General features: G+C 37.9%; 1 protein-coding gene across 2 annotated transcripts in view; it reads right to left on the reverse strand.

Annotated features, from left to right (window-relative positions):
• Positions 1-698: 698 nt before the first annotated feature.
• ptprea (protein tyrosine phosphatase receptor type Ea) overlaps positions 699-20,203 on the reverse strand; it is a 37,750-nt gene continuing 18,245 nt past the window's right edge. The window contains exons 3-21 of one of the 2 annotated variants that reach the window (XM_079260830.1): positions 14,260-14,337; positions 13,611-13,707; positions 13,054-13,127; positions 10,642-10,778; positions 9,712-9,802; positions 8,771-8,847; positions 8,465-8,501; positions 8,264-8,361; positions 7,474-7,593; positions 7,037-7,200; positions 6,606-6,741; positions 6,338-6,487; positions 5,523-5,616; positions 5,248-5,324; positions 4,999-5,133; positions 4,686-4,811; positions 2,973-3,124; positions 2,746-2,881; positions 699-2,647 (exon numbers count right to left, since the gene is read on the reverse strand). In XM_079260830.1, coding sequence (XP_079116956.1) covers positions 2,573-2,647; positions 2,746-2,881; positions 2,973-3,124; positions 4,686-4,811; positions 4,999-5,133; positions 5,248-5,324; positions 5,523-5,616; positions 6,338-6,487; positions 6,606-6,741; positions 7,037-7,200; positions 7,474-7,593; positions 8,264-8,361; positions 8,465-8,501; positions 8,771-8,847; positions 9,712-9,802; positions 10,642-10,778; positions 13,054-13,127; positions 13,611-13,707; positions 14,260-14,332 — 2,049 coding nt within the window. In that variant the 5' untranslated portion in view covers positions 14,333-14,337 and the 3' untranslated portion in view covers positions 699-2,572. Of the gene's footprint in view, positions 2,648-2,745; positions 2,882-2,972; positions 3,125-4,685; positions 4,812-4,998; positions 5,134-5,247; positions 5,325-5,522; positions 5,617-6,337; positions 6,488-6,605; positions 6,742-7,036; positions 7,201-7,473; positions 7,594-8,263; positions 8,362-8,464; positions 8,502-8,770; positions 8,848-9,711; positions 9,803-10,641; positions 10,779-13,053; positions 13,128-13,286; positions 13,421-13,610; positions 13,708-14,259; positions 14,338-20,203 lie in introns of those variants that run through there. The other variant, XM_079260829.1, reaches the window with a different exon arrangement.

The following is a 20,203-nucleotide window of genomic DNA, read 5'->3' on the forward strand; positions in this document are numbered from 1 at the left end:
AGATAAGTTTATACTAGTAGTTTACCAATTTAAAAAGATAATGTATTATGGTTAGTAGTCTTTCTTGAAATGAAGGGTGAGAAACAATAAGTAATGGATTCTGGAAAAGAAAATTATTAAAGACTGCTTTATATCTTGTTGATCAAACTAGATATTTCAGGACATCAGTATGAGAAGTTAGATTTTTTTCAACTGAATTTCTCCATAATGCTATTCAGCTTGTCAGAATAAAGGAAACAAATTTGCAGCAGTCATCTTTTACCACTACATTAACCCACATGTGTAACACACTCACCTTGTCATCTATGAATAACAAAGCTGCTAGAACGCCTGCTTCTTCTCCACAAGTCATACCGCATTTAACATCTTGCCGGTATTGACTCAGCCTATAGTTTCAGTAGCTATTTTTTCCAAAGATTAAAAAAAAAAAAAAACCCAAACATTCAAGACGTAATTAGGTTTTTTTTGTTTGTTTTTTGTTAAAAAAAAAAAAAAAAAAAAAAAAGCTCAGAATAACTTTGAGATAATATTTTCACTGATACCAAAAAGCATTTTCAGGTCATGTAATATTTTAATATTGCAACTTGCATTACTAAGTGCAAAGGGGGGGGGGGGGGGGGGGGGACCACCCACATAGAGAGCAAAGGCAAAGAGTTCAAGCTGACCCTCTTTACTATTCTTAAAAGGACGGTGTGATGAAGAAACAAGTCATGGGAAAACAGACTGGTTGTTTTGTTAAGTCTGATTCTTCTTGTGCTGAATCCATCTTCCACAGACATATACACACAGAACATGATCAATCACTTCACAGTTCCTTGCTGCTCAGCGTCTATTTCAATGTTAGCACTTAGTCATGTATTATTTACATACAGCAAAAATAAAATTGTTTTGAGTACCAAATGGAGCAATTACTACCTTCAACATTCAGATACTTTGCAACAAAAAACAGCCTATCACCATACATTTAGTTCTTTTAACCACTGCAGCAAAACAGAAATATTCTAAAACATAAAAAGTAACATTGATAAAAATGGAGTTTTTATTTTTTGTTTTTCTGGCTTTCAAACGGCACTGAAGCACCACATGTGTGTATTGTGTCTTTTACCATAACAAAAACTTTTATGTTTATTACTTCCTGCTTGTTAACTGTGCATCATCTAAGTTTAACTGACTCTACTGCATTTTATGTCACCGTTTACATCCAGGCTAATCTTTCTTTACCTTCAATTTATGGTTGCTTCTATGTCCATGACTTAAGCTGTTTTCACACATGCACCAAAGTCCTGAAATGTTAGATGAAACCAATGTAAAATCTCAGGAAAAACAGCAAATAAGAGGACATGCAAATATTACATTGAATATTTTATGCATGTGCACTATTAAAGTTGCTGCTTTCTACCTGTCGCTAACTATGGTGTGTATATTATTATAAACCTGCTATTAAAATCAAGATAATTATTTAGTGTACTATTTTGCAACATATTTTACTTCGTCTGCACTAGACCGTCTTTTGCCTGCAGCCCCTCCCTGATATTTCCAGTTGTAAGAGTATACACTCTCAAGCTGTGACGGACTTCTACGAACAGCAATGAGTGGACCAAATTCTCCTCCACATCTCTGGTGTTCATGTGTGAAAATGGCTTTAATGTACTTACAGCACCAATATGTTGGAAATCTCTAATACAAATAAAGCAAAAACATTTTCATCAATGTTACAAGTTCTTGGTTAAAGGCTTGGTTATGTGCTTTTGAATGTGCAGTCATTTTAGCAAAATAAATGCATACAGGCAAAAGGCAGACTGTATTAACATTAGATCATTGTAAATTAAGTTGAATACCACTTTTTGAGGTAATATAAATGTTCAATAGTCTTTCATGACTCTGGATTTAATTTTGAGACATCTGTCTGAATTTATTTGTAGGTCAATCCCACTATCATATAATTATTTCAGTCATTTTTGCAAAAATGAATGTTTTCTACGTCATGGCTGAAGTTATTCGCTTTTCTTTTTATGATATTTTCTCAGCTGGTCAGCATCACATTCGTTATGGGATTGTGTCTGGAGGACAGTGGGAATAGAACGTTTCAGTCTGTCTTCTAATCTCAGAAGTTATCAAGGGGAAAAAAAGGGTGGTTTGTTTACAGTTAACAACATATAAGGAAACTTAACATTAAAATGGTGTTCTCCAAACACAAGAAAAAAAATGACAATGTCAATACATAAATACATTTACAATAGCTACAGCTTTTAAAAATGTCAATTCAAAATGGCACAGAAACATTTAAGGTACAATATTATACAACAAAACTGGTTTAGGAAACCAACTTTGAAGCTACACTTCATGATAAAGTCACTATACATGTTATGAAATGTACATTATTAATCTAGCTTGTTTCTTTTACAGTTTCCGTCCTCTGACATACCATATATTACAGCAAGAAAGGGGCTTGAATTAATGATAGGACAAGTGCATAGCAAAATAGAAGATCCTTTGAACAAGTTAACGAAATACATAAAACTGACTAATCTGCTTTAGAAAACAACATTAAAAAACATGTTTAAGGCAAATCTCATTTAAAATTGGCATAGTCTGAGAAAATGTCAACAAAGTCTTGTACCACCCTGTAGCAGAAGTCATATTGTTCCTGTGAAGAGACAAGAAATATGGATTACATGGTAACTGAGCAGCTGTGACAGAAGTCTTCTTTAAAGTGAGCATTTTGTATCTTCTGCTGATACTCACCACAGTTTGGACCATATGAGGCCTCTGCATTCGTAAACTCTTCACAGTTTGGAACACGTCCAGCAGGCCTTCTGCTTTGACTCGCTCCAAGATATTGCTCAGCGCAATGAACGTACCGGTTCGCCCTGCACCAGCGCTGCAGAACACACATAAACATGTTACAGATTGAACAATCCAAGTTCTTTTGAATCATTAAAGTGTGCCTAAAAGAGAGTTTTGATGCCCACCTGCAGTGTACGACTATGGGATGGTTCCCAGACTGCTGCTGCTGTCTCTGTACTGAGGCAATGATGTCAATCATGCCTTTCCCCTCAGCCGGGATGCCGATCTCTGGCCAGCCGTGGAAGTGAAAGTGCCTGATCACCCTTGTCTGCTTCTCCTTTAGAGGGGGGGGGGGTAGGGAATGCATGGATAGATTACAGGTCATAATTCCTCTAAAATATAATTTATCAACAGTATTTAAAAGCATAATAGCAGGTGCGATTTCAGCATTGGCTGTGCACAGCAGATGATGGGAGATGCTCAGGGAGGCAGAAATGTACTGCCAAGCCTCTGAAAGGTGGTCTAGATCGAATTTAATGAAATATTACAGATGGGAAGCTCCCATATGATAACGCTAAACACATCCTGCCCACCACATTTCCTCTTGAAGCCTAGAGTTTTGTGCACCCACTTAGGTTTCTATTCTGGGTTGAATGCAATTATGTGAGATTCTGCGTCGCTTTACAGAGACACACATATTCAGTCAAGATTCAATAAACACTTCTGAGAGGGAAGTTTTGATTTAGCTAAGAAGTGAAGTTCAAGACCCCTAATCCAACTGTTTTTATGCAATATGTTTTCATTGTTAATGTTTTGCTAAAGCCTTTTACTATTTTCTTTTCCACTCTTGCTGTTTTATAACCTTTACATCCACATGTTGTTGCCTTTTCCAGTAGACATTTTCATTTGGCTGGTAAGTGGACTTAATGACCCAACTTTAAAGTGAACTTGTGCCAAACTAACCAATTAATGTACAATAAATGGAATTATCAGGGGGAAAAAAGGGCAGGACATATGGGACCACTATAAAGAGACACAGCTAAAAGCCATACTTTGAAATTGATTTCTATTTACATATATTGTCTACTTTTATCTATCTAATTCTCTATTTCCAAACAAACTGAAAGACCTCAGTTGGCTTGGCTGGAGAACATCCTGTCTGATGTGGTGTTAGGTGCAGCAGGAACCCCTCAGGGAATGGTACTGCCCACCAGTCCTCTTTACCCTGTACACCTCTGACTTGCCACTTGTATATTAATCATATTTACAAAATAATAAAATGACCTCAGGTTAAGATCTTTCTATACATCTCTTCACATATCTACAATATACCTTTTAATTTCAACATAACAAACACATTTTGTGTTTGTCCTTTAAGGTGGTGTGTAGGATAATAATAAAAACAATATATAATCAATCTTAACTGCTTGCTCTCAAGTAAAACTGAAACAAGAACCACTTAGTAGTGCCATAACACTGATCCAAAATAATTAGAATAGTCCTAGTTAACAAAAGTGAAGCCCCAATAATTTATTGGTACTTCTTAATGCAGCATATTTTCACTATAATAACAGATGAAGAGTTTTCTCTTTAGAGCCAGGGTTGTGTGGGTTGTGTGAACCCCTGTTTGAATATATGTATGGCCTGGGGGAAACAGGGTGGTTTTTGACTCTTTAGCTTTTATATCTATGTTTTATTTTTGTAAGGCACGTTGTCCCACATGTGTATGTCGAATACAATGTAATTAAATTGAACTGATTGACAATTTTTAAAAAAACAAAAACTGAAAAGAGTAAAAATAAAAGAACAAATAAATGAGATTTCATCCGATGAGTTTTTAATAAGCAGAAAGGCCATGTTACATTTGCCTAATTATAGTACACGGCTTGTTTACTTACCGGAACAAAAGTGAGTACCAGGTCTCGTAGGCTGAAGGTTTCACATAGAGTGTCTCCCTTAAGCTCTACTGTGTAATCTCCATAGGTGACAGACTCTTCTGTAGGCCAGTATTGGCAACATTTATCCTATAAAAACAGAATAATATATTATAGCTTAAACAATAATAATACATCATTTTGTTAAAAACACAGACAATGATAGTGGAACTGTTGTATGTTGCCTTGTTTTTGTGGCTAACAAAAACCACAATAACGTTGGTTAACAATGGTGTCGCTCATAGCTTTCTTGCAGTGACCAACTACTACAGCTCACCTGTTCCCTCTCCTGGAGCTCAGTGAGCATTACAATGGAGTGACATTTCCACTCCCACACCATTCTCCAGAAATCCTCCACGGTGTGAGGCAGAGGTCCCTGTGTAGCGATGAAGTAATCCTTCTGCCTGTATCCCTGAGTCACAAGTAAAACATTCAGTTCCTTCATTTTTCACGTCAAACTAGTGCATTTTTTTTTTTTAAACAGCTGTATTGGACTGTTGCAGAAAGAAGACTTTCAAGAACTTACATCTATAAAAGATGCATTGATGTAGTCTGTGAACTCTTGGCCTCTTCTCATGGAGAGGATAACTCTGTTGAAGTCATCTGAATCAAGAGAGGTGTGTCATTTTTCTGTACATTAGGATACATGTTAAAAATATCGCGTTTACAAACAGCCCTGAGAGGGTTTCTGAAAGACGTTGGACTGTAAATGCTGCAGAATTCTGAATTATACACATAGTTTAGGCTCATGCTAATTGGACATCCATGTTCAAAATGTATATATTTTCTTCTGCTTCTTACATGGAATAATTTGCAGAACTCTGTTCTTTTTCATGTTGGCAGGGAGGTTCCCTGTCCTCATGTTCTCCTTCATTATTCGCATGTTGGTCAATTTCTACGTAGAATAAAAGAAAAAGAAACAAAGCCCCAAGGTTACAAAAGTAGCACTTTTTCTTTTCATTTTGATTACATGTTCAAGCATTTTTCACAATTCACGTATTCATTGTATAATGTCATACTGCCTATTCTCATCACACAAACATCTATAATGTTTCATCTCTGCATCTCTGTGGTTGCAATTTACAAACTCACCACTGTGATCTTTATGCTACAACTGGCTGGCCATCCTTAAACGAATGCAAGAAAATGCAGACTTGTTCTTCATATTTGCAAATCTATCTTTAACGGATTCAAAGCTTTTATGGCCTGCACTCTTGTAATCTTTGCAATTTGCCTGTCCATTACGTTCATACCAAGCTTAGGAAAAAGCATTTAGTTTTGCTGCTTTATCAGCATGGATGGACTACAGAATGACTGAACTGATGAAGGCTTCTGCTCCATTCCTCCTCCTCTTCCTCCTCTAGATAAAGTAAATGTCATTGTAGAGAGAGATTAGTGTTAATGTTATAAAATAATGTTAGAAATATTCACAGCATGCATAAGTGATCACTAGGTGGTTAAGCACCTAGATTTTTTTCCTCATTCTAGTTCTACATAAGACCAGGCATTTCCTTAATGTAAATTGGAGAATACTAGTGTTTTTGCAGCCGTATAGTATTTTTTTTAGTGTGTGTACAAATAATTTGATTTAGCTTAAATGTTTTTAAATTTCTCACTTTAAATTCTTCCTCCAGGCCGACTCGATCCCCATCAGCAAAGGTGTTGTGCAGTTTGTGCAGATGTCCTTCCAGAGAGGACACATCTAGCTCTGTGTCTCCATAGAGGTAGTATTCGAGCAGCGCCTGGTATATGAATGAATACTGCATCTGGAGGGGGGGGGGGGGGTACACACAGATATTTCATTTACATGTTTTGATGATGTAAAACGGGAACAATATCCACTCCGACACACGACAAAGGGTTTGCATTAAGTGTCCAACTCACATCTGTCTGGATGAGCTGTGAGCGCTGCTCTCGTATCTTAGAGACGAACCCAAAAACATCAACTTTCTGCTCTGCGTGCATCATGTCGATCATGGCATCTATTACGATGAAGGTTCCCGTCCTCCCGACACCAGCACTGGAGACACAAAACAAACCACACACTGAGTGGACCGCAATCCTCAGCTGACACTTGCATGTTAATAGAAAGCAGGAGGGGAATAATGGGGCATCTGTGTCTGTAAACACACGCATTGCTTAGTCACTCAAAATATTTACTTCCCAGATGCAAAACAAGGATATTTACCTCTAAATATTCTTGTCTCCATAGAAACCAATTAGATGTTTAAAACCATTAAAAGTTACGCTATTCAAAAGTATGTAAGGATTCAAGTAAACAGATATTGTGAGCCATTAGCTCAGCTCTGTGGTACCTGCAGTGGACCACAATAGGCCCAGAGAAGGACGGATTCACGGCTTTGACCTTTTTGAGAAACTTGAGCATGCCGATGGGAGAGAAAGGAACTCCAAAGTCAGGCCAGCTGGTGAAGTGAAGCTGGGTGACCAGACGGGGAGTCTTTGCAGCATCACTGGCCTGCTGCATAGAGACATAAAAAACACAGAAGGGTTACAAAAAACATCAAGCGGCAATCTTGTACCTAAAGCTTGTATTAGCATCTCTGGTATACATTTTTAGCACCAAATACCAAGATATAATTACTAGTTTATTAAAAGGCATTCCAACTGCAAACATAACAGGAGTTAAAACTCACAATATTTACCTTTACAGCTACTAACAAAACACCACGCCACCCTTTACTATTTCCAGAAATACTGGAGAAAATACTGCATACATGAACTTGATACTTACATACTGTACACAGAACTTGCGTATGGTGTAGTCCACCAGGACTGTGAAGTCTTCAACCGCCACCCTCACATTCCCATATGTCCAACACCCTTGGTCTGGCCAGTACTGGTAACACTTATCCTGAAGAAAGATGGAATCTATCATCTAATAAATGTCTAAAAAGCTGTTTTTTTCAACTACTTAGTGAATGACCTTCTTTTATAAAGACAAAGTAGCTTGCGTGCTTAATTTCAGCAAAGGTGAGCTTTGCTAATCATCCATACGCTTCAATTTCACAGCCAATCAGGTCAGATTAGCATAAGTGAAGAAGGTGAAACCAGTCAATATCGAACTTAACTTGGTGATCATGAGTCTGCCTTTGTGGGCTTTATCACAGATTATGTAGTTATTGATTTACCCGCGCACACTGATATAAATCCTTGCCAGTTCTCTCATTGATCTGTTTTACCATTCTCATTCTCTCCTTGTTTAGAGCTGTAATGCACGATAGAAAGCGTGCAATTATAGCACAGAAGTAGGTGTTAGGTGAGATTCCAAGTGTATAAAGAATAGTTTAAATAATACAACACATTAGCAGCTTTGACCATTACAAATCAAATCTTATTTTAAATGCCCCATTACGTGTCATTGGAAATTTGACTCTTCTCTTCCACCTTTCACAGTGAGATCATGGTAAACAACTGAATCTGTGTGCTCTAGCTTTTAGGTAAACACTCCACTGGAATTAGTGAAGTGAAATGTTTCATTCACAACAATATTTAAGATATAAACATGGCTAGAAATCAAATACCTCTTTTCTTTCTTTTAAATTTGTCAGCATGACAACGGTGGCTACTTTCTGCTCCCATATCATCCTCCAGAAATCTGCCACAGTGTCTTCTTTTGGACCTGAGAGAAAAAAAAAAACATATATAAGGATACATTTAATTATATATTCCAAATAAAAGATATAGAAATGTCTGTTGAACTTTCAAAAGGTTCTTCAGCTTACCTTGTGCAGCTATGAATTTGTTTTTTTCCGTGTAACCCTGATAAAATAAATAACATTAACATAAACTTTCACAGCAGCTGAAAGTGACACAAAAATAAAATCCATTCTTCAAAATGTTGAGTAACTAAAACATTCACCAACGGAGTGTGTTATGAAACTAAAAGCTATTTCAATTAAAATGTTTAAATTTTGGATTAGAACATTGATTTTAAACTACGCAGTTGCCCTTCTATTGTTGCTAGTGCTGGAAATTTACAAATTTCATCAAACTGATGAGGATAAAAAAATGCAAAAATTAGGACTCACGTCAATGTAAGATGCATTCACATAGTCTGAACAAGGAGCGCCATCCAGCTGAGTCAGCACCACTCTGGAATGATCATCTGTTGGTGAGAATCCCGTAGAAAAGAAAAAAAACCAAACCAAAACAAAGAAGAATGATGAAAATTTGACAATATGCGTGCACACGCTCGCTAATGAATCATTAAATGCTAATATCACAACAAGAGAACATTAAAAGAATAGTCTGATCTTTAGGGAAATATGTTGTTGAGGTAATGCTTTTACACTTTCAGGCAAGTGGCTGGATGAAAGGATCTTTGCCACAACTGCTTCTGCCAAACACATAAAGCTTCAAGTGGAAGTCAGCTCGCTTGGTTTTGCATTTATACTCAAAGTCAAAGAGGGCCACCAGACTATTCTTTGAGTCTCTGCTAGTTACCAAGCAACAGCTTCCAGTCTTGAAAAATGTTTTAGAGGTGTCCAAAGGTGTTACCCAGAGACAAAGCCAAACCCCTCTGCTTCAGTGTTTTAGGTCTGCTAATGGATATTTCCTATTTTCCTGGCAGACATTAGTGTGATAAAGATATTTTCATGTAACTGTTGGCGACATGAAAATAAATAAATAAATGAATAGATACCTTTCTGGGTTTTGTTTCTGCTTATTTAAATTATTCATTTATGCCAAACATAGATATAACTAAATATCAGCTCAAACAAATGAACAAACTATTTCTCATTTCAATATTTCAATGAATGTTGAAATGGTAAACTGTTGCAAGGAAGAACAATGAAGAAATTGAAAATAATGGCACGTCATAGAGAATCGATGTGCTTGCATTTAGCTGACTGTATCTGAGAGGAAGAAAAAATGTCAGAAACAACAGCGTGTGCAGAGAAACAGGAAACTGAGAGCATGTATTTGATTTGACAGAAAACCACACTACAGAAACAGAAAGAAAACTCACAAGGAAGGATGTTGGGGTATCTGTTCTTCTCCTTGTTTTCGTCCTTGTTAGCCTCTTCGTACGTCCCTTGGGCATTACCCCCTGGCAAAGACTACGACATAAAATAACAAATTCAACATAGTGTCACATGCTGAGAAATGGTCTGTCAACAGCTCACGGCTGGTGCATTGTGTTCTGCTGCGTGGAGGCACTTCCTTTGCTACCTACCGTAAACAGTCATCCATTAAAGCAGAATAATTTGAACTTCTCCTGTCTGTGCTCACATTGTGCGGATAAAATGACACTTTTCTGTGTATCATGAACCATTAGTCCAACTATTTATTTTGACTCACATCCTCAATGACAGACATGAATAGCCAGCGAGGTACTTTTCATTCATGTGGGTGTGTATAAAAACTATGTGTCATTGGCAACGTGACACACATTACTCCTGTAATTTTCCTAAATAAAAATACCGACATAAGTCATAGTTTATATCATTTGCTCCCTCATGACCATAGTTGTGGGAAAACCCTTAAAGTCCACTTTTGGACATTAGGTGGTTTTATTTCCACAGCTGAAGACACACAACTCTGTGACCTTTAGTTGGTCAAGCACCATTTTTTAAAAGACATTTCCTGACACAAAAATAACATCTATTCTTAATCCTTCATATACTGTCAATGAAAGGATAAAAACATGAAAACTAAAGTATTAATTTTGCTTTACTACTGCTTAGAAAGGTTTTACAGAAAATACAATTTAACCAGTCCAACAACCAGCATGTTACCAGTTAAATATGTGCACAATCCTTTTACTATCTGACACATGGCAATGTAAGTACCACATTGACCCAGGAACATTGAATCTGATGCTTAATGTTAACATGATTTACAGCCCTTATGGAGAGCACAGAATGACAGTCCAGGAAGAAAAGAGGGGCATGCTTACAATGTACTCCTCCCTGAAGAGTTTGCCATCATCAGCTGAGCGGAGTCTGTACTCCTCCTCAAGGTTGTCGACTGATATGGGGAAGTAGGTCTTAGAGGCTGAGGGGGATCTGGGCAGAAGAACCACTGTCTGTTGCTCTGTGGGGATAAAAAACAGAAGATCTATCACCTTGCTGGACTGATTAGTTGGTTTGGTTTGATAATTTGACTGAGAATAATTTGTGTAGTTCTAAGAAATTGATTTCTGCTTATATCAATCAGCTCTACTTGATAGTGATAGCAAAAGATGAATGTCATAAGATTGTAACCCTTAAATTACCAGCTCAAAGAACTTCTTACATGGAGGATTGGGTTTATTTAAAACACTGATTCCCAACTATGTTATTAAGCTTGCCATGTGAAAATATATTAAAAATACTATCCATGAGTCTATTTGATCTTATTTTTAAACCAGTCTAAATTATACTTAAGTGTATTACAACACAGTAGTATTTTCATTCAAATTCTTGTATAGTTTGGCTTTAAATGATCATTTATGTTCATTCATTCATTATCCTACACATCTAGTCCAATTAAGGGTCTTGGGTAAGCTGGAGCCTATCCCAGCAGTCTGGGCGAAAGACAGGGTACACCCTGGACAGCTCACCAGTCCATATATGTTCATTTGATCTTAATTAAGTTATTAATATATTATGGGCAAATATTTTTTGCTCCCTGTTTATTTATCTATCCACCTTCACCATGACTTTTAGCACATGTTTTCTATTTATCCATTCAACTAAATAAATGGAAATATCCAATAATTTCATAAAAAAATGATCAGTTTGCCCATTCAGCAATTGTTTCAGCATTTTAGCACTGTTAGCAAACTTTTTTGCTATTATGTTTTTTTTTCTACCTTTTTTTACATGAATGTCTGTCAGTAACTAACTAGCCAGGATTTATTTGTCATATGTTCCAATTTTATGCTAGCATCACTGTAAAACTAGATGACATGTAATCTCATCCCATATTTCAGGCTTATTCACTCCTATTTCCCAAGCAAACACAGCTATTTTTTCACAACTTATAACAATTTGAACAGCTTAAGAATTAATTATCCACTAAACAAAGCTAAATAATAATTAATAAGCTAATAATTGCTAATATAATTGTAAGAATCATCAATTTTAGGCATTTGCACTAGTTTGCACTGTTCAATAATCAACTTTCCAATTTAGTCACCTGAAAATAATTTAGTTATAATCATTCATTTATCCATAACACTGGTGATAGTTTTGCATGCAGAGCTGGGAATCACTGAATTCGACAATTAAATTAATAAACTACTTTAAATGACACCTATGACCTGCTGAATAACAAATGGTTATCAACACGGATTACAGTATAATGCCTGATATACCTCCTTTGCATTAAATGGTCGAACATGAACAGGTGTTAGAAAGTTAAAGGAATAGCCGCGTCCTGACAAAGCATTCTGCAACTAGTCACAATTCTGACAATACAGATTGAAAAGTTACTTAGAGACTGTTAGTAAGATGCCGATACTTATAATGCCACCCTGATTACCCAACCTGATGGTACAGTGGTGTATAATGACTCTGTACTGTTTCCAAGCTCTAAAACATAATGCACAAACCAAACAGATCACATTCAACACACACAAGAACAAAAGAGAAATTTAACAAATATGCTGCTTGATGGCACCACATTTTCTAAGGTGCCACTGACTTTCTCCATTCAACATGTGCGATTCGAGTTTTAGCAACTAAAGAGATAACAAAGTACCAAATGCACTTTTAACCAAGATTTAATCTAACCACATTAGCTTTACTCATTGCTGAGAACTATTTCTAACTTAAACATTTCACCTTTACTATGATTATAATCTGTAACTTTAGTGTCTTAGCATTTGCTTCAGCTAAATATTCCAAATATACTTCCAATCTGCAAGGGTAAAACCTGCACATTCCTTCATAATTTCAGATAAAAAAAATAAAAAAAACACTTCCAAAGAAACATTCACAGCTCGTCACCATATACTGCTTCCTGTAAGATACAATGGCTGTTATCAAACTTCACAAATGTCAGCTTACATTTAAAATGAGGTAAAAACAAAACTCTGATTATTGTACAAGTGGCCTGCAATGTTAAAAAAAAAAAAAAAAAAAGAAAGCTATAAATGGAGATAAAGCTAGCACATAGTTTAGTTTTTCCTGTCAACCACAGGAAGCATCAACCACAAGGCAATGATGGAACTACCTGCTACAGCAGCTATCTAAAATTTAACGCCTTCTTCTGACTGTCTTAGCTCCTTTTACAAAGTGTTTGTCGCTTGAATGCGGTTTGACGACCAGCTTGCTAAACTGTCTATAATTGGCCTCGCTGCCTTTAACAATGTACAACTTGTTACCTTGTTCCTCCTTAATGCCATCTGGTATTTTCTTGTCAACTGTTGTGACATCTGCTTTTATCTGGTTTTTTAACCTGTGGATAAAAAATAAAGGCAATGAGAAGACAGAAAACATGAGAATGTATAATGAAAAGATAAGTGTTTTTTTTTTTTGTTTTATTTTTTTTTGTTTTTTTTTAATTGAAGCCAAGAAACGTCCAAAAGAAAAGCACAGCGTACAAAATCCAACCTACCATCTGAAGCTTGAGAAGCTGTTTTTTCTCATTAGCTGATGTCTTGAAAAGGTAGCAATAAAGTCCGAATTTTGTACAGAGTATGCCCTTCACTCTCTTAAATTGCCTCTATAGCTTCGCTGTCACAGCCTACTGTGCTCTCACTGAACATGCGAGGGAGTCAGCTCGCAGCACTTCCTGACTGGGCTCCGCCTCAGTGACTAAAAGGAGGAAGTGTTTGTCACCCTGAGCTCTGCCCCTGAGTCTGGCTTGCCGCCAGTCATCGGAGGGCAGGGAGGGGGGAAAGGTGAGGCAAGTGAATCTGTCCAGGGTGGGAGTGTTTACCTGAGGAAGTACCATGTCAGCAGAGCGATGATGAGCAGCAGCAGGAACACAACCAGCACAGTGGGAAGGATGTGGGAGCTGTGGGATGTAACATCTTCTGAGGAAGAAGGATAGGCAGAGTCGGGGGTCAGGGGAGCACCGCCAACAAAGAAGCAGGAAGAAGGGGCAAGGTTGATAGTATATATGTGAATACTCAGCTGTAGACGGGTGTATATTGCATGAACTAATCAAGCCATTACATGCACAGCAAAGTACCTGCTGTCTTCTCTGCAGGCTACAGAGAAGATTTAATAACTGGGCTCAGCAGTATTTTGTCAACACGATAAGCATTGGCTTATTTAATCCTGTAGGCATATCTAACAGAAAATTAGAGACTTGGCCCAGCGTCGCAGCCCAACTCAACTATTATGCCCATTTATGAAGGTGTGCCATAATCCAAAAATTACTTGTCCAAGGTTCAATGTAATCTGGTAATAACAAAGCTGTAAAAAAAAAGACTGTTATCAAGCAGATTCATGCATAGCAGGACATCCATAATAACCATCTGGGTAAAAGTGATGACTTCAGACGATAGTAATGGGATTTTGTTGTTATTGCACATTCTTGTGCATTTCAGACTCACACGTTATTGCATCATTATCATTCTTACCTTTTGTTTGGGTGCCATTGACGGTGGAATTGTACGATGCTGTTGTTGCCAACAAAAACAGAAGGGGGACCATTGTGACTGCAGGGAAACAAAATGAATACGGATATTAAATTTAGTGTCAGACATGTCTGCAATGAAGCTTCATGACAACGTGGCTGCTGGATAACATCACTATTCAGGGGGAACAAAAGCTTCTGACAGATCTGAGGCATATTCTTTTATTTCATGACTGCTGGTTTCAGGAATGTGCTCATCGATGCAAAGTTCATGAGGACACAATGGAACAACACACTTACATCCTGGTCATTCATTAGGCTGGTCATAAAACTTGAGTATAGTGCACGTTTTATCCACATGATGGCGCCAAAATTCAACTTTTAAAGAACAAGGGCAATTGCAATCACATCAAAACCACTGAGAATAAGAGCGAAAAAAAAGGTGGTGTGCAAAAGCTCTTTTAAAGGTGCAATTTTAAATTTATAAGAAAAGAATTTTATATGTGGCTTCACATGAGAGTGATACAAATGTAAGTATTAGCCAGTCAATACAATGACTCAAACTACTCTAACAGCGTACGCTCAGATGTATTATCAGCCCGAGGAAAGAGAACTTCCACTTCCACTGAATTCCACTGATGGAGCTGATACCAGCTGCTTTCCTTCAGCTATTTCCGTAACAATGCCATGCCAAAGCACAAGGGATTTCCAGGATGTTGCATGTCTAGGTTTGTTGAGCACCATACATTAGAAATCACAACTCGTATAACATGCAAAACTAGATGTCATCTAGTCTAAGAATGACTTTAATCCATGCTTAAGTTTTCACAATCCATGCCCCTTGTTCTTTTCTTTTGGCCATCTTTTTGATAACATCACCCCAAGACAAAGAATCCCTAACATGTGCACAGACGTACTCGCATGGATAACAACACCCACAGCACCACGCGCCTTGTCCAGGCTTTCTCCACACAGGGACAGCCGGGAGCTGAACAACTGTGATCGCCTTCTTTTTTTCTCCTGCAGAAAAATGCAGAGGTGGGAGGTTAAATGAGCGTCTGATCGATTCTTACGTGTAAGCATTCAGACTGGTTTTCCCATCACATCGATTCAAGCGCCTCATCTTTTCAAAGCTGCTGGTAAGCTGGTAAGGTTTAAAAACCCATACGCTTCGAAATGATTACAGCTTTTAAAAGGTCTTTATTCTTCACTGTAGAACTACGAAAGTTGAAACCTCAGCAAAGCACACCAACACAGAGCTGCTATCACACCATAACGAAGGAGAGCAGATTCTCTTTTCCCTCCCCACGGCTGCAGGTGTGCAAGAATCTGTGAGTATGTGTAGGTGTGTGTGTGTGTAGTACTTTGCAGCTGCAGTGAAAAAGGGCTCAGGCCAAGTGCATAGTCAATGAAGACACTGTTGAAGCTTCCACGCTGTGCCGCAGTGTCTTGTTCTGTGTCCAGGCAGGACATCAGAAGAATGCGAAGGCAGTAGAGCTGAGACACTGACTCCAGCAGTGAGAAAGGGAGCAGAAGGTCCAGTTCAATAATAATTCCTGGAGTGATTAATAAACCCTGACATGTCAAGCCAAAGCTCTGTGGGAAAGACTGATGAGGGAATTCTAATGAGAGAAGAGAGGAGGAGCATTCTATCCATCCACCATCTCCCCACAATCTTTTCTCCCCTTTTCAAGGTTTTTCCCTGCAAATGTCACTCTTAGATAAGACAGCGGATGCAGAGCTAAGTTCGTGAGTCCTTAGGGTTGCACTTGTGAGGGATTTTTGCAATGTGGAAACATTTCCAGCAGCACTCGGGACTTTCCACGACACAAGATGCACAGAGTTTTATGTATTCTCTTTTTGTCTTTTTCCTGCACTCACAGCTATCCCTGTGGCTAAACCTCGTGGTTAAGTGTTGATGCTACTTGTAAGCATCTCCCAGTTCCTAACTCACTGTTTCCTCTCCTTCACTCCTAGAGAACTCCCCATGTCATGTTACAGCCTCCCCACCAACCCTTCCTTTTATGGGGAAACTGCTCCTGTGGGACCCCACTGTTGTCAGTGCAGCCTCCTGCCTGACCTCCTCAGAATCTCTGAAAATATCAACAACTTCCTTTCCCTTGCCCCCCTAAGTAAGAGTGGTTGATCTCCTTTTCTCCTCATTCAGCACAACCAGTGTAGACGACAAGTCTCAAATTTGACTATTAGTATTAGTCATCGTTTAGTTTGGGTCAGCCTCTGGTCAAACAGCTATCATTGTATTGTGTGTGCTCTTATCTGTGCATTGTCCTCTCTCCATTTAGCACTCAGCAGCTAGTCTCCAACCATTAGGCCAGCCATAATGAAAATGGGTCATGGGAGATGTCAGCTCGAGGGAAGTTCTAGGGCGCCCTGATTTTCCAATAGAAGACATTTGCTCGTAGCTTTGGGGAAGGGTATTGTCTTGGCCAACTAGACAGGCAGTTTTTTACCCCCCCCCAGTGGTATGTGTGACACAAGTTATCCAACCACAGAGCTCTGAGAGGCCTTTTCTATGAGAACAAGGATTTCACTCTTACGGTGCTTTAAACAAACGATTTAGAAAGGGGAATGATAAATCAAATATGGGACTTCTAAGTCAACTGGATTTATAATTTCTTACATTTATAAAATGTATGTTTCATTAATTCTTGTGAAGTTTTTTTGTCCCTTCAGGTGAAATTTCTTTCAAGGTTTTTGGCATTTTGCATTTTGTTTTGGTGCTCCATGTGGGAGGAGTTTTTGTAAGAAAGTGTTTCTCTTAAATTTCCTTAAACCTCAATAAGACACCAGGGACAAACTTACTACAGTTTTAGGTCATTGGTGCACAACAATGCCTCTCCGAAAAATGATATAAAAATGCTAAATTATTCATATGGAATTTTTATAAACAACGCTTAGCTTTTTCAGTTCTCTAAATCAACTTTGGCTCCAATCAAAAGGATAAAATAGCTTATGTAGTTACTCAAGTCATTTTAATCAGTTAAATGCCAAATTGATCACCCTATATTTTATGTGTTTTTTAGTGTATAAAAGCAGTGACTTAGTGTCATCAAATTGGTATTTTAAAGAATTTAAAGAACTGAGATTTTTTTTTTATTTAATTAGAAATAAAGTTGATTTAGCAAGCTTAGGAAAGTGGACGTGGAATTGGAATAACTATTGATCTGTTTTTTTTGTTTGTTTATCCACTTTCTGGGTGAGAACTTTTGCCCTTTAATTATCCAAAAATGTAGGACACTGCAAAACATAAATAATAATAATAATAATAACACATCAAATAGGTTTTGTCAGTATTTTTGTCAACTTAAAACTAAATCAAATTATTCACGGCCCAAATCTTTTATAAGCAAATTAGCTCATCATCGTGAATCATGCATCATGAAAATGAATTGGCATTTAAAGGGTTAAAATAATGACGTAATAACATATTTGGTCATTTTGATCAGGGCTGAAGTATATTTAAAGATATGAGCAAAAAAAGTGAAAGAAAAAAGAAATCACCTGTGCTTTGTTGCAGTTTTTGGTTGAAGACCTTTTCACACTGTAATGACCCAAAAGGGTAGAAAATCCTACCAACCAACAAGATATAATGAACCTTTCAAGAATTGTGTGAATAAAGAACTGGCTTTAATCAGTCATACAGTTTTACACTTGTGACACTCAGTACATATTTTTGTCCACATTGTTTTTGTTTGATAGCAGCTCTGATTAGTTCACAGAATGCTCCAGCATTTGGCACGCAGAGTGTGAGTCACAGCTCTGCCTGCGATGCTTACAGCCCACCTCCTCTGCATACCTGCACATCTCACAGCAGGTAAACAATAATGTGGGCATGCACAGATAATCAGCATATCACTTTTTTGCAGAAGGGCATTGCGGCATACAACCACGCCACAACAGAAGTCATCTTTGCTTCTTTATTTTCAGTCCAAACATAAAAGGGACAACATATGGTGACTTCAGCACCAAATCAAAACAATGAAAAATGTTTTACTTGACAACGTATCATTTTGGAGGATGAGCAATTCCTCTCTGCAGGCTTGTGTTTTCCCTATGGTTTGCTTCTCTGCTCTGTCATTTTCTCAATTAAAAAACAAAACACACACACGGAAGTGACAATGATATCTTTCCAGCTTTGCTTGCTACCAAACTAAAGGACTGAATCATCAGAAGGGACAAGCTTGTTACATTTAGAAGATAAGGCAGGGAAATTGTCAGTCTTTGCCTCTGACAAAAAAAACAAAGTGTTCCCTGCACTGTCAATTCCACTCAGTTTTTCTGGGCACAAAGTCGTTCTGTTCTAGTGAATACAGCAAGGAGGAGAAATGCCTTTCTGAGAACAAAAGAAGAACTTATCCTTTGCGCCACAAGGTTTGTAACAAACTGCCATCCATCCATTCATTTTCTGCAGTTTCATCATGGTTTATGAAAGGAAAGTAAAAACAATGTTTTTGTCACCTTTTGAACATTTTGTCATTTGCGACCTTCTTGTTTCTACCCAAAATTGATCAATTGCTACTTTATATTACAATAAATTTGGTAAAAAAATTACCGGACTGCCCTGCAGATACATATCAAAGCAAACATTATCATGTAGGTGAGAAAACCTCACAGGATTTTGCATACAAACGTTCACCTATACAAAAGTTCGGTGAAAAAAATGAACCAAAAGATTACCAAAACAAACCCGCTTGAATGTGTGTCATTTCTCTGAATGCTTCAGAGAGAAACTGAGGCTCAGATGCTAATAATAATAATAATCTTCTCATGACAAGACACCTTTGTTAGAACAGTACCATGTGTAACCTCCAGCTGCTAAGGGTTCCTTCTTAAAACTTTGCATATCTTGGCAAATATTCAAAGTTGGCTTTCACGACTGGTGGGAGACCGGATCAATATGCATTCCACCAAGTCCCAGGAGATCCAGTGAGTTCTGAACTGACCAAGTCCCGATGCAGTGAGTCTTGAACTGGGTTCCAAATTTAAGATAACTTTTCTATTTTGTCATGCAAGAAAAAATGTCAGTTTGGGGGAAAGATTTTGGTTATTTCTACATACCAGTCCTCGAGTGGGGGTTAACTGTTAACTGTTGGACATTCTGTAATTAATGATTACTTAAAACATGCAACATTTTTATCATTTTACAACTGGATTTATTTTCCATATTAGTTTCATCAGCTGCTAAGGACAAAGGATAATTACAAGTTATAATCAATAACGTTTACTTGACCTCATCCTCCCAAAAGCTCTGAATTTTTACACAGGTGAAAAGCATGGGTACGTACCCAAGTCTTTATTTGCACTTTGGCAGAGAGGAAACTTTATCTTGCTTCTCAGTAACGGGGTACGGTGCAACCTGTTATCTCGTGCTTCTCTGATCATTTTACTGGCAAGAATGGACAATGTTTTTAAAGTGGAACTATTATGTGCATTTCAGGCTAATTTATTTTTATTTCTGAGCCTAGAAGGGCTGGGATTGATCGAGTTATTGTCACCAATTGCTTTATTTGCTTCAGACCGACCCTCTCCGTAGGCTGTCAGATCAGCCTGTGGGCAAAACGAGTGGATTGAGACTCTTCCGCATTAAGCCCCGCCTCCCGCCACTGCACTACATCGGGAGCGCGCACCGCAACTGCTTTCGCCGTCATTGTAACATCTCATAAACAGAACGATTAGGCTAATATGAACTCAATAAAAAAACAAAATACAATGTCAACACATAGCATACAGCCCTACATGTTGGAACCTGAATCAGACCCTGAAAACAAAGTGGAAAACAGCAACCCACAGAAACGAATGCAGCAGGATGTCTCTCTTTGGTAAACTCACCAGCCATCGTTGGAAATAACTTTATCCGACGTTTTCCACCCGCCTGATGTATTTGTACATGCCCTTGTTAACCAGTAGAAGGTAACCAATCACCGAAC

This window comes from Telmatherina bonti (assembly GCF_933228915.1).
Source record: "Telmatherina bonti genome assembly, chromosome: 21".
Taxonomy (NCBI): Eukaryota; Metazoa; Chordata; class Actinopteri; order Atheriniformes; family Telmatherinidae; genus Telmatherina; species Telmatherina bonti.